Below are 15,185 nucleotides of genomic sequence, written 5' to 3'. Positions count from 1 at the left end.
TTAACTGGGAACAGGTCGGTAACATGACTGGTTTAACTGGGAACAGGTCGGTAACATGACTGGTTTCACTGGGAACAGGTCGGTAACATGACTGGTTTAACTGGGAACAGGTCAGTAACATGACTGGTTTAGCAGGGAACAGGTCAGTAACATGACTGGTTTAACAGGGAACAGGTCAGTAACATGACTGGTTTAACTGGGAACAGGTCAGTAACATGACTGGTTTAACTGGGAACAGGTCAGTAACATGACCGGTTTAACTGGGGACAGGTCAGTAACATGACTGGTTTAACTGGGAACAGGTCAGTAACATGACCGGTTTAACTGGGAACAGGTCAGTAACATGACTGGTTTAACTGGGAACAGGTCAGTAACAGGACTGGTTTAACAGGGAACAGGTCAGTAACAGGACTGGTTTAACTGGGAACAGGTCAGTAACATGACTGGTTTAACTGGGAACAGGTCAGTAACATGACTGGTTTAACTGGGAACAGGTCAGTAACATGACTGGTATAACTGGGAACAGGTCAGTAACATGACCGGTTTAACTGGGAACAGGTCAGTAACATGACTGGTTTAACTGGGAACAGGTCAGTAACATGACTGGTTTAACTGGGAACAGGTCAGTAACAGGACTGGTTTAACTGGGAACAGGTCAGTAACATGACTGGTTTAACAGGGAACAGGTCAGTAACATGACTGGTTTAGCAGGGAACAGGTCAGTAACATGACTGGTTTAACAGGGAACAGGTCAGTAACATGACTGGTTTAACTGGGAACAGGTCAGTAACATGACTGGTTTAACTGGGAACAGGTCAGTAACATGACCGGTTTAACTGGGGACAGGTCAGTAACATGACTGGTTTAACTGGGAACAGGTCAGTAACATGACCGGTTTAACTGGGAAATGGTCAGTAACATGACTGGTTTAACTGGGAACAGGTCAGTAACAGGACTGGTTTAACAGGGAACAGGTCAGTAACAGGACTGGTTTAACTGGGAACAGGTCAGTAACAGGACTGGTTTAACTGGGAACAGGTCAGTAACATGACTGGTTTAACTGGGAACAGGTCAGTAACATGACTGGTTTAACTGGGAACAGGTCATTAACATGACTGGTTTAACTGGGAACAGGTCAGTAACATGACTGGTTTAACAGGGAACAGGTCAGTAACATGACTGGTTTAACTGGGAACAGGTCAGGAACATGACTGGTTTAACAGGGAACAGGTCAGTAACATGACTGGTTTAACAGGGAACAGGTCAGTAACATGACTGGTTTAACTGGGAACAGGTCAGTAACATGACTGGTTTAACAGGGAACAGGTCAGTAACATGAAACTGGGAACAGGTCAGTAACATGACCGGTTTAACTGGGAACAGGTCAGTAACATGACTGGTTTAACTGGGAACAGGTCAGTAACATGACTGGTTTAACAGGGAACAGGTCAGTAACATGACTGGTTTAACTGGGAACAGGTCAGTAACATGACTGGTTTAACTGGGAACAGGTCAGTAACATGACTGGTTTAACTGGGAACAGGTCAGTAACATGACTGGTATAACTGGGAACAGGTCAGTAACATGACCGGTTTAACTGGGAACAGGTCAGTAACATGACTGGTTTAACTGGGAAAAGGTCAGTAACATGACTGGTTTAACAGGGAACAGGTCAGTAACAGGACTGGTTTAACTGGGAACAGGTCAGTAACATGACTGGTTTAACAGGGAACAGGTCAGTAACATGACTGGTTTAGCAGGGAACAGGTCAGTAACATGACTGGTTTAACAGGCAACAGGTCAGTAACATGACTGGTTTAACTGGGAACAGGTCAGTAACATGACCGGTTTAACTGGGAACAGGTCAGTAACATGACCGGTTTAACTGGGGACAGGTCAGTAACATGACCGGTTTAACTGGGAACAGGTCAGTAACATGACCGGTTTAACTGGGAACAGGTCAGTAACATGACTGGTTTAACTGGGAACAGGTCAGTAACAGGACTGGTTTAACAGGGAACAGGTCAGTAACAGGACTGGTTTAACTGGGAACAGGTCAGTAACATGACTGGTTTAACTGGGAACAGGTCAGTAACATGACTGGTTTAACTGGGAACAGGTCAGTAACATGACTGGTATAACTGGGAACAGGTCAGTAACATGACCGGTTTAACTGGGAACAGGTCAGTAACATGACTGGTTTAACTGGGAACAGGTCAGTAACATGACTGGTTTAACAGGGAACAGGTCAGTAACATGACTGGTTTAACAGGGAACAGGTCAGTAACATGACTGGTTTAACTGGGAACAGGTCAGTAACATGACTGGTTTAACAGGGAACAGGTCAGTAACATGAAACTGGGAACAGGTCAGTAACATGACCGGTTTAACTGGGAACAGGTCAGTAACATGACTGGTTTAACTGGGAACAGGTCAGTAACATGACTGGTTTAACAGGGAACAGGTCAGTAACAGGACTGGTTTAACTGGGAACAGGTCAGTAACATGACTGGTTTAACTGGGAACAGGTCAGTAACATGACTGGTTTAACTGGGAACAGGTCAGTAACATGACTGGTATAACTGGGAACAGGTCAGTAACATGACTGGTTTAACAGGGAACAGGTCAGTAACAGGACTGGTTTAACTGGGAACAGGTCAGTAACATGACTGGTTTAACAGGGAACAGGTCAGTAACATGACTGGTTTAGCAGGGAACAGGTCAGTAACATGACTGGTTTAACAGGGAACAGGTCAGTAACATGACTGGTTTAACTGGGAACAGGTCAGTAACATGACTGGTTTAACTGGGAACAGGTCAGTAACATGACCGGTTTAACTGGGGACAGGTCAGTAACATGACTGGTTTAACTGGGAACAGGTCAGTAACATGACTGGTTTAACTGGGAACAGGTCATTAACATGACTGGTTTAACTGGGAACAGGTCAGTAACAGGACTGGTTTAACAGGGAACAGGTCAGTAACAGGACTGGGTTAACTGGGAACAGGTCAGTAACAGGACTGGTTTAACTGGGAACAGGTCAGTAACATGACTGGTTTAACTGGGAACAGGTCAGTAACATGACTGGTTTAACTGGGAACAGGTCATTAACATGACTGGTTTAACTGGGAACAGGTCAGTAACATGACTGGTTTGACAGGGAACAGGTCAGTAACAGGACTGGTTTAACAGGGAACAGGTCAGTAACATGACTGGTTTAACTGGGAACAGGTCAGTAACATGACTGGTTTAACAGGGAACAGGTCAGTAACATGACTGGTTTAACTGGGAACAGGTCAGTAACATGACTGGTTTAACTGGGAACAGGTCAGTAACATGACTGGTTTAACAGGCAACAGGTCAGTAACAGGACTGGTTTAACTGGGAACAGGTCAGTAACATGACTGGTTTAACTGGGAACAGGTCAGTAACATGACTGGTTTAACAGGGAACAGGTCAGTAACATGACTGGTTTAACTGGGAACAGGTCAGTAACATGACTGGTTTAACTGGGAACAGGTCAGTAACATGACTGGTTTAACAGGCAACAGGTCAGTAACATGACTGGTTTAACAGGCAACAGGTCAGTAACATGACTGGTTTAACTGGGAACAGGTCGGTAACATGACTGGTTTAACTGGGAACAGGTCGGTAACATGACTGGTTTAACTGGGAACAGGTCGGTAACATGACTGGTTTAACAGGGAACAGGTCAGTAACATGACTGGTTTAACTGGGAACAGGTCAGTAACATGACTGGTTTAGCAGGGAACAGGTCAGTAACATGACTGGTTTAACAGGGAACAGGTCAGTAACATGACTGGTTTAACTGGGAACAGGTCAGTAACATGACTGGTTTAACTGGGAACAGGTCAGTAACATGACCGGTTTAACTGGGGACAGGTCAGTAACATGACTGGTTTAACTGGGAAAAGGTCAGTAACATGACCGGTTTAACTGGGAACAGGTCAGTAACATGACTGGTTTAACTGGGAACAGGTCAGTAACAGGACTGGTTTAACAGGGAACAGGTCAGTAACAGGACTGGTTTAACTGGGAACAGGTCAGTAACATGACTGGTTTAACTGGGAACAGGTCAGTAACATGACTGGTTTAACTGGGAACAGGTCAGTAACATGACTGGTATAACTGGGAACAGGTCAGTAACATGACCGGTTTAACTGGGAACAGGTCAGTAACATGACTGGTTTAACAGGGAACAGGTCAGTAACATGACTGGTTTAACTGGGAACAGGTCAGTAACATGACTGGTTTAACAGGGAACAGGTCAGTAACAGGACTGGTTTAACTGGGAACAGGTCAGTAACATGACTGGTATAACTGGGAACAGGTCAGTAACATGACCGGTTTAACTGGGAACAGGTCAGTAACATGACTGGTTTAACTGGGAACAGGTCAGTAACATGACTGGTTTAACAGGGAACAGGTCAGTAACATGACTGGTTTAGCAGGGAACAGGTCAGTAACAGGACTGGTTTAACTGGGAACAGGTCAGTAACATGACTGGTTTAACAGGGAACAGGTCAGTAACATGACTGGTTTAGCAGGGAACAGGTCAGTAACATGACTGGTTTAACAGGGAACAGGTCAGTAACATGACTGGTTTAACTGGGAACAGGTCAGTAACATGACTGGTTTAACTGGGAACAGGTCAGTAACATGACCGGTTTAACTGGGGACAGGTCAGTAACATGACTGGTTTAACTGGGAACAGGTCAGTAACATGACCGGTTTAACTGGGAACAGGTCAGTAACATGACTGGTTTAACTGGGAACAGGTCAGTAACAGGACTGGTTTAACAGGGAACAGGTCAGTAACAGGACTGGTTTAACTGGGAACAGGTCAGTAACAGGACTGGTTTAACTGGGAACAGGTCAGTAACATGACTGGTTTAACTGGGAACAGGTCAGTAACATGACTGGTTTAACTGGGAACAGGTCAGTAACATGACTGGTTTAACTGGGAACAGGTCAGTAACATGACTGGTTTAACAGGGAACAGGTCAGTAACATGACTGGTTTAACTGGGAACAGGTCAGTAACATGACTGGTTTAACAGGGAACAGGTCAGTAACATGACTGGTTTAACAGGGAACAGGTCAGTAACATGACTGGTTTAACTGGGAACAGGTCAGTAACATGACTGGTTTAACAGGGAACAGGTCAGTAACATGAAACTGGGAACAGGTCAGTAACATGACCGGTTTAACTGGGAACAGGTCAGTAACATGACTGGTTTAACTGGGAACAGGTCAGTAACAGGACTGGTTTAACAGGGAACAGGTCAGTAACATGACTGGTTTAACTGGGAACAGGTCAGTAACATGACTGGTTTAACTGGGAACAGGTCAGTAACATGACTGGTTTAACTGGGAACAGGTCAGTAACATGACTGGTATAACTGGGAACAGGTCAGTAACATGACCGGTTTAACTGGGAACAGGTCAGTAACATGACTGGTTTAACTGGGAACAGGTCAGTAACAGGACTGGTTTAACTGGGAACAGGTCAGTAACATGACTGGTTTAACAGGGAACAGGTCAGTAACATGACTGGTTTAGCAGGGAACAGGTCAGTAACATGACTGGTTTAACTGGGAACAGGTCAGTAACATGACTGGTTTAACTGGGAACAGGTCAGTAACATGACTGGTTTAACAGGGAACAGGTCAGTAACATGACCAGTTTAACAGGGAACAGGTCAGTAACATGACCGGTTTAACAGGGAACAGGTCAGTAACATGACTGGTTTAACAGGGAACAGGTCAGTAACATGACTGGTTTAACTGGTAACAGGTCAGTAACATGACTGGTTTAACAGGGAACAGGTCAGTAACATGACTGGTTTAACAGGGAACAGGTCAGTAACATGACTGGTTTAACTGGGAACAGGTCAGTAACATGACCAGTTTAACTGGGAACAGGTCAGTAACATGACTGGTTTAACTGGGAACAGGTCAGTAACATGACTGGTTTAACTGGGAACAGGTCAGTAACATGACTGGTTTAACAGGGAACAGGTCAGTAACATGACTGGTTTAACTGGGATCAGGTCAGTAACATGACTGGTTTAACTGGGAACAGGTCAGTAACATGACCAGTTTAACTGGGAACAGGTCAGTAACATGACTGGTTTAACTGGGAACAGGTCAGTAACATGACTGGTTTAACTGGGAACAGGTCAGTAACATGACTGGTTTAACAGGGAACAGGTCAGTAACATGAAACTGGGAACAGGTCAGTAACATGACCGGTTTAACTGGGAACAGGTCAGTAACATGACTGGTTTAACTGGGAACAGGTCAGTAACAGGACTGGTTTAACAGGGAACAGGTCAGTAACAGGACTGGTTTAACTGGGAACAGGTCAGTAACATGACTGGTTTAACTGGGAACAGGTCAGTAACATGACTGGTTTAACTGGGAACAGGTCAGTAACATGACTGGTATAACTGGGAACAGGTCAGTAACATGACCGGTTTAACTGGGAACAGGTCAGTAACATGACTGGTTTAACTGGGAACAGGTCAGTAACATGACTGGTTTAACTGGGAACAGGTCAGTAACAGGACTGGTTTAACTGGGAACAGGTCAGTAACATGACTGGTTTAACAGGGAACAGGTCAGTAACATGACTGGTTTAGCAGGGAACAGGTCAGTAACATGACTGGTTTAACAGGGAACAGGTCAGTAACATGACTGGTTTAACTGGGAACAGGTCAGTAACATGACCGGTTTAACTGGGAACAGGTCAGTAACATGACCGGTTTAACTGGGGACAGGTCAGTAACATGACTGGTTTAACTGGGAACAGGTCAGTAACATGACCGGTTTAACTGGGAACAGGTCAGTAACATGACTGGTTTAACTGGGAACAGGTCAGTAACATGACTGGTTTAACAGGGAACAGGTCAGTAACAGGACTGGTTTAACTGGGAACAGGTCAGTAACAGGACTGGTTTAACTGGGAACAGGTCAGTAACATGACTGGTTTAACTGGGAACAGGTCAGTAACATGACTGGTTTAACTGGGAACAGGTCATTAACATGACTGGTTTAACTGGGAACAGGTCAGTAACATGACTGGTTTAACAGGCAACAGGTCAGTAACATGACTGGTTTAACTGGGAACAGGTCAGTAACATGACTGGTTTAACAGGGAACAGGTCAGTAACAGGACTGGTTTAACTAGGAACAGGTCAGTAACATGACTGGTTTAACAGGGAACAGGTCAGTAACATGACTGGTTTAACTGGGAACAGGTCAGTAACATGACTGGTTTAACTGGGAACAGGTCAGTAACATGACTGGTTTAACAGGGAACAGGTCAGTAACATGACCAGTTTAACTGGGAACAGGTCAGTAACATGACTGGTTTAACAGGGAACAGGTCAGTAACATGACTGGTTTAACTGGTAACAGGTCAGTAACATGACTGGTTTAACAGGGAACAGGTCAGTAACATGACTGGTTTAACTGGGATCAGGTCAGTAACATGACTGGTTTAACTGGGAACAGGTCAGTAACATGACCAGTTTAACTGGGAACAGGTCAGTAACATGACTGGTTTAACTGGGAACAGGTCAGTAACATGACTGGTTTAACTGGGAACAGGTCAGTAACATGACTGGTTTAACAGGGAACAGGTCAGTAACATGACTGGTTTAACTGGGAACAGGTCAGTAACATGACTGGTTTAACAGGGAACAGGTCAGTAACATGACTGGTTTAACTGGGAACAGGTCAGTAACATGACTGGTTTAACAGGGAACAGGTCAGTAACATGACTGGTTTAACTGGGAACAGGTCAGTAACATGACTGGTTTAACTGGGAACAGGTCAGTAACATGACTGGTTTAACTGGGAACAGGTCAGTAACATGACTGGTTTAACTGGGAACAGGTCAGTAACAGGACTGGTTTAACAGGGAACAGGTCAGTAACAGGACTGGTTTAACTGGGAACAGGTCAGTAACATGACTGGCTTAACTGGGAACAGGTCAGTAACATGACTGGTTTAACTGGGAACAGGTCAGTAACATGACTGGTATAACTGGGAACAGGTCAGTAACATGACTGGTTTAACAGGGAACAGGTCAGTAACATGACTGGTTTAACTGGGAACAGGTCAGTAACATGACTGGTTTAACTGGGAACAGGTCAGTAACATGACCAGTTTAACTGGGAACAGGTCAGTAACATGACCAGTTTAACTGGGAACAGGTCAGTAACATGACCGGTTTAACTGGGAACAGGTCAGTAACATGACCGGTTTAACTGGGAACAGGTCAGTAACATGACCAGTTTAACTGGGAACAGGTCAGTAACATGACTGGTTTAACTGGGAACAGGTCAGTAACATGACTGGTTTAACTGGGAACAGGTCAGTAATATGACTGGTTTAACAGGGAACAGGTCAGTAACATGACTGGTTTAACTGGGAACAGGTCAGTAACATGACTGGTTTAACAGGGAACAGGTCAGTAACATGACTGGTTTAACTGGGAACAGGTCAGTAACATGACTGGTTTAACAGGGAACAGGTCAGTAACATGACTGGTTTAACTGGGAACAGGTCAGTAACATGACTGGTTTAACTGGGAACAGGTCAGTAACATGACTGGTTTAACTGGGAACAGGTCAGTAACATGACTGGTTTAACTGGGAACAGGTCAGTAACAGGACTGGTTTAACAGGGAACAGGTCAGTAACAGGACTGGTTTAACTGGGAACAGGTCAGTAACATGACTGGTTTAACTGGGAACAGGTCAGTAACATGACTGGTTTAACAGGGAACAGGTCAGTAACATGACTGGTATAACTGGGAACAGGTCAGTAACATGACTGGTTTAACAGGGAACAGGTCAGTAACATGACCAGTTTAACTGGGAACAGGTCAGTAACATGACCAGTTTAACTGGGAACAGGTCAGTAACATGACCGGTTTAACTGGGAACAGGTCAGTAACATGACTGGTTTAACTGGGAACAGGTCAGTAACATGACTGGTTTAACAGGGAACAGGTCAGTAACATGACTGGTTTAACTGGGAACAGGTCAGTAACATGACTGGTTTAACTGGGAACAGGTCAGTAACATGACTGGTATAACTGGGAACAGGTCAGTAACATGACTGGTTTAACTGGGAACAGGTCAGTAACACGACTGGTTTAACAGGAGCATTTCAGAGAGGCAGAGTCTCTCAGATGGAAACATGGACAGAGTTTCACCAGTCTGAGACAAACTGGTCTAAACATTCAGAACAAAGTGAAGATCCACCGTCTACAGTGTAGAATATTATCTACAGATACAGGGAATCCAGGGGGAATCTCTGTATGCTGGGGGAAAAACCTGCATGCAGGTGATCTTCTGCATTAACAGCAGACATGATTCTGTACTGGAAACCAGTGCATGGACTCAGGAAGCTTCCAGAAACCAGTGTGAACCCAGTTCAGGCTGAAATCCACACATGCAGGTTAAAGCTCCATCATATGTGAAGAGGATCCAGAAACACGCCGTCTTCTCTGGACCAAAGCTCATTTAAAATGTTCTGAGTGGAAACCTGGATGAAGATGTGGAATAGTTTGTGGGCAGCATGGACGGCGTGTCCTGCAGACTAAAGAGGAGAGGGAGCATCCAGCTTGTTATCAGCCTGCATCTCTGATGGGATGGGGTTGCATTAGTGCCGATGGCGTGGGCAGCTTCCATTCAAATATGGCCTGATGAGATTAGTAAATAATCTAATTCTGTTTTTATTCACATTTCACACAATCCTGACTTTGTGTTTGTAATATTAGTTGTGTTATAATGTAAAAGGCTGCTTCTAAGATATTCAATATACTATGAGTGGTCCTGCCACATGTCTTCTGGTTCCTCAGCTGTCCATGCTGCAGTACCAGTTTGTACCTTAGATAAATCACATCCAACCATAACCTTCCTCTAACAGACCTAAACTAATGCTCCCTCATGCATGACACAGAAAGCCTTCAGACCAGCCTGAAGCGCTCCAGTTTGTGGTTCCACCTGTACTGGACCTGCTCTTACTGGTCAGGTGTCTGTAACACAACTCATCATTAGACGTTTTTACAGAATGTAGACTCCAAAAGAAGAGAAGATCTAACAAGTGGCTGGGAGAAAAGCTGGTTTCAGAAGCTCAAACACTCTGTGGAAGTGAGTCCGATGGAGGATGCTCTGGTTCTCTGACAATGCTCCTCCCTGTTGGTCACACTTTATCAACAATAAGGGCAACATCCTGTTAGAGATACTAAGGGCTGCATTTATAAATTTCTTGGACAACTTGTGTGTTTCTGCTGGTCCGTCAGCCGTCTCCGACTTCCAGCCAGTTCAGGTGGCGTCACACAGACAGAAAGAGGAAACGAGTCTTGAGGCTTCAGAGTGGGACACGAGAAGAGCAGGTCGTTGGATACTAAACAATTTTGGTGTTAAAAGTCAGACTGATTTCCTATAACTTGTACATCATTGCTCCAAAGAGTTTTTTCCCAACACATTGTGCACCTAACTGTTGGCCACAATGCTAATGCTAATGCTAATGCTGTGGTCGTGCAAACTTAGTGGAGACATGGCTAATAAAGTTAGAGCAGTCTTCTGCACATTTCTAGAATCAGATGACATTTGGTGAACTTTCCCTGAATGTTCTGATTTCACTTCAGCTAACCTTCAGCTTGATGATGGGAGCGTGTGCCTGTGATTCCTACCTTGGCTTCAGTCTCTCCACGGTGCAGGGTGTAAAGGTGGTGAACGGCACTCTGTGATGATGCCCAGGGATGGGTGAGGATCTGGAAGACGTGGAAGTCGTGGCCCAGCGTGTCTGCCGTCACCAGCAGCATCCCTGCAGAGACAACATGAGAAATCCCTCTGAATCAGCTCAGCTGGATATGTAGTCTTCCATGTTTTCACAGCTGTTAGTTGTTGGATGTTATTAGTTATTAATCTAAAAATATATTTACTAACAGGTTAGAGTAAATATGTTTAGGTTTTATAGTTTATAATGTAACAACTCCCTTCTCAGCCTCCCTAGAAACGGTCTATTCAGGGGTCGGGGAGAGGAGGGTCCGTCTGACAGTAGAACTTCGGACTGAGCAGGAGCAGGGCGGTTTTTGACCTGGCAGTGGACCGGTGGACCAGCACTCACCCTCTACAGGGTCTTGTAGGGGGCAGTTTTCCCAACCAGTCTACTTGTGCTTTGTGGACTTGGAGAAGGCGTTCGACCGTGTCCCCCGGGGGCTCCTGTGGGGGGTACTCCGAGTATGGGGTACCGGACCCCCTTGTACGAGTTGTCCGGTCCCTGTACGACAGGTGTCAGAGCTTGGTCTGCATTGCAGGCAGTAAGTTGGAATCGTTTCCAGTGAGGGCTGGACTCTGACAAGGCTGCCCTTTATCACCAGTTCTGTTCATAACGTATATGGACAGAATTTCTAGGCACAGCCGAGGTGTTGAGGGGATCCGGTTTGGTGGCCTCAGGATTGGGTTCTGTTGACAAGTCTGGGATGAGGATCAGCACCCCAAAATACGAGACCATGGTCCTCAGCCCGAAAAGGATGGAGAGTCCTCTCTCTCCAGGTTGGGATTGAGGTCCCGCCCCAGTTTAAGCATCTCGGGGTCTTGTTTACAAGTGATGGAAAGGATATTGTGAGACTGACCAGCAGATCGCTGCGTTGTCTGCAGTAATGTGGACTCTTCCTGGGTCTGTCTCAATGTACCAGTCGATCTACATTCCTACCCACACCTACGGTCACCAGCTGTGGATAGTGACTGAAAGAACATCACAAATACAAGAGTTTCCTCTGCAGGGCTCCTGGGCTCTCCTTTAGAGAAAGGATGAGAAACTCAGAAGTCTGGGCTTCTCTGCTGGTCTGGGCTGCTGCCCCCGCGACCCGACCCCGGACAAACAGCAGAAAATGGATGGATGGACGGAGTTTATAATTGTCTGAGCTGGCACTAATATACATTTATACGCTGATTTTCCATCACTGTAATTTCATTTTAAGTTTAGGGTGTGAGCTTTAGATAAATACTACTCAGAACCAAGAATTAATTCACAGTAAGGACCCTGGAGGGAATCGCTGATTATGATCCTAAACTGGACTTGGAGGCTGCGTGTTTACCTGAAAACGTGCAAAACAGAAAGATTTTGAAGAGTTTAGTCCCCTAACTTACTTTTATCAGAAGGGTCACCAGCTCTATCCTCAAATGAAATGGTTCTCTGAATCCTTGTTACTGAGTTTTGCTCATCCCTCATATGATCCACTCATAGGAGTTATCTGTGTTTCAGCAGGGAAACAATCTAAAATCTTCAGGTCACCTGCCCTCAAGGACACCTAGTCTCTTTTATAAATTAATAATCCAGTTTTAGTTTTTTTGTGAAGGCATGCCTTTGTCCTCATGTTGCACCCTAATCACTGTTGTGCCGACCTGTTGGTGGTCGGCAGCTCAGGGCAGAAGTGTCGGTGTTGGTTTGCAACCAGACCACTCATCCCCAATGGAAGCATCAAGTGCAGAGGAGGCAGGTAAAATAGCTGCGTTAATAGTGAGGCACGCATTTCATTTAACTGCAGAACCAAAAACTTACAAGCAAGGATTGATAAGGCAGCTGGTACGAGAGGCACCTTATTAGACACCTATCAAGCAAAGCTGCTACGGAGTTTGTATGTGGGATAGTTAAGCGTGATGTGGAATTTTGCTTGCACTTGTTTGTGTGCTTTTGTTTAAAGTGCTCTGAGGTGCGTAGTCGTGGTGGAGCTCATCACATTGGCGGGTGAAAATATTGATTGTCGAGACTAACCCCATTTAGAATTATAAGACTGCAAAGTAAATATGTATTGTAGATATTTGTAGATATTAGTGGTGGTGCAATATTGGCTAAATGGTAAAAGTTATCAAATTTTAAATTGTTTGCTAGTTGATTAAATAAATGTGTATGTAATTTTTTATCCAGTTCTGGATATGTTTATGAAAAGGATGGAAGTCAGGTGATAAACTTAACTTGCTGTGTTTATGCTGCTGATTACTTCGGTGTTGTTGTGTTGGGTTATTTGCAGTTTAAATGATGTATATGTTTATACTTAGAATTTGTGTGTTTTCTAAGGTTTTTTACTTGGTTGAGTGATCAAGCCAAAGTGAACTCTAAGAATAAAGAAATGGAAAGAGATGCAAAGTCTCTGTATGAGTAAACAAAAGTTGGTCTTAACATTGTGGGTACATCCTTTAAGTGTGGGGCACAGCGTAGTTAATCAGAACACTTGACAAAGATTTTAACGAGTATTGGCTACTGAAATATTTAAGGTGTCAGTGATCAGTGACTTATAGATGACACCAGCAGCCATCAGCATGCAACGGTGAGTCCTAATGACCTGGGACTGTAGTCCCAAACCATCTGAGACTCTTCTCAGATAGCTCCAAACCTAGCTTAAAGATTCCTAGCAAGTCTTAGCTTATGAGAGAGTCCAGAACATCCTCAGGGAACTCTGAGTTAGGAATGGACAGGAACTACTCTGATGCCTCTTTTCCATTAGTATCCGCTTGCCTCAATTAAACTCGCTTCAACTCGTCTTAGCTTGGTCCTATTTCTTTTCTATTATTACAATTTACACCAGGTCTAAAATGTGCAGCATTTCTGCGGCATCACAGTGACGTCAGTGTTGTGCATGACAAGTTCTATTACAACACAGGACCTAGAGGCAATCTGCTACTTGGTCTGAGGCTCGCTGATCGCTGAGCATAAATCATATCCATTTGTTGGAACCACTTCCAGTCTCGTCTGTTTGATCCACTCCGACCATTGTGGTCCGTTACCTGCTGATTGTCACTTTGAGCTTTCTTGGCATCTCTCAACACTGCTGAAAACTCCTTTGGTACCCATAGCCATTATGTTGGAAAGCTCCTGATAAATTTTTTCATTTCGTGATTGGCCGCGCCCCTGACCAATAGCAGCATGCAGTCTGGGGACGTTACGAGAACCTGACTCTGCTCGTTTAGAACCTGGGCTGGGGAGTAACAAAAAAAATACCGGTAAACAGATCCAAAAGCCGAGTGGAAAACCCTACAAACTGAGCCGAGGCGAGTTAAGCTGAGACAAGCTGATCCTCATGGAAAAGGGCCATGAGTGAAGGGGAGTGGTTGATTCTGTTGCTAGGTGTGAGTCACCATTTCAAGAGCTGGGATTGGTTGATCCTAAAAGCTAAATAAAAAGTTCACTTTGAGTAATACATACATCATACAATGTGGCCCTATGATGGACTGGTGACTGGTCCAGGTGTACCTGCATTTGGCCTGATGATTGCTGGAATAGACTCCACCCCCCACAACCCTTATTGGACCAAGTGGTTAGGAAGTTGGATTGACAGATGGACGGACGGATGGACGGACGGATGGACGGACGGATGGATGGATTCAGTTTTTCACATTAGATTTCAAAGTATCGATGTAAACTCTGATTCATCTGACAGAAACTGATTTCACCAACTAACAATCCACACTGAAATATAAGAACTAATCTGGTTATAACAAGTTATCAATAATAGCGGTTCAGTGTTCTGAATCAATGCGCACACACTGCCACCAGCAGAAACAGTGCACATTGGAAAATCCGTCTTCTTCGCTTTCACTTCTTTTCAACAACTGAAATTTTCAACGATAACTAAACTAGTTATTGCACCCGTCCTTCCAGATTCCCTCACAATTCTTCTTAGCTGTGACTTGCTCAGATATACCACCGCAGCGATTGTCCAGATTCATCCATAAAATATAAAACTACCTCGATCAGGTCAGTCTTGTGTAAACGTTGCACTATACTTCACTCCAGTGAAACACTGAAGGCTGCCAACCCTACCAGCTATGCAGGACACATGTGAGACAGTGTGATAGAGTTACTGAGCCCTTAAAACAAACAAACCAGTCCATTAAATCAGCTATCGTTTGTCGCTGTCATAAAAAGAACAGCTTTCTGTAGCTTGATGGCTCGGTTTGTTTAAATACAGGGTCACAGGGTGCTTCTTCATGGACAGATGAGACGGCAAAAGAAAAAATATCTGAACTCATTCGTCACTGCACGCCCATGCTTGTGTGTGTGCACACTGAGAATCAATGAAACACTGAACCACAGCTGAGCACCAGTGAAACCAACACTGACAGGCCCATTCATTTGGTCC

The 15,185-nt window shown here is 44.6% G+C and overlaps 1 protein-coding gene across 2 annotated transcripts in view; it reads right to left on the bottom strand.

Moving 5' to 3' along the window:
* bcas3 (BCAS3 microtubule associated cell migration factor) overlaps positions 1 to 15,185 on the bottom strand; it is a 464,427-nt gene that overhangs the window by 364,969 nt on the left and 84,273 nt on the right. For both annotated transcript variants that reach the window (XM_079246567.1, XM_079246566.1), the window contains exon 14: positions 10,734 to 10,867. In XM_079246567.1, coding sequence (XP_079102693.1) covers positions 10,734 to 10,867 — 134 coding nt within the window. The remainder of the gene's footprint in view (positions 1 to 10,733; positions 10,868 to 15,185) is intronic.

This window comes from Telmatherina bonti (assembly GCF_933228915.1).
Source record: "Telmatherina bonti genome assembly, chromosome: 9".
Lineage (NCBI taxonomy): Eukaryota > Metazoa > Chordata > Actinopteri > Atheriniformes > Telmatherinidae > Telmatherina > Telmatherina bonti.
Note: the sequence above shows the minus strand (reverse complement) of the source record. Positions and strands in the feature narration are given on the sequence as shown.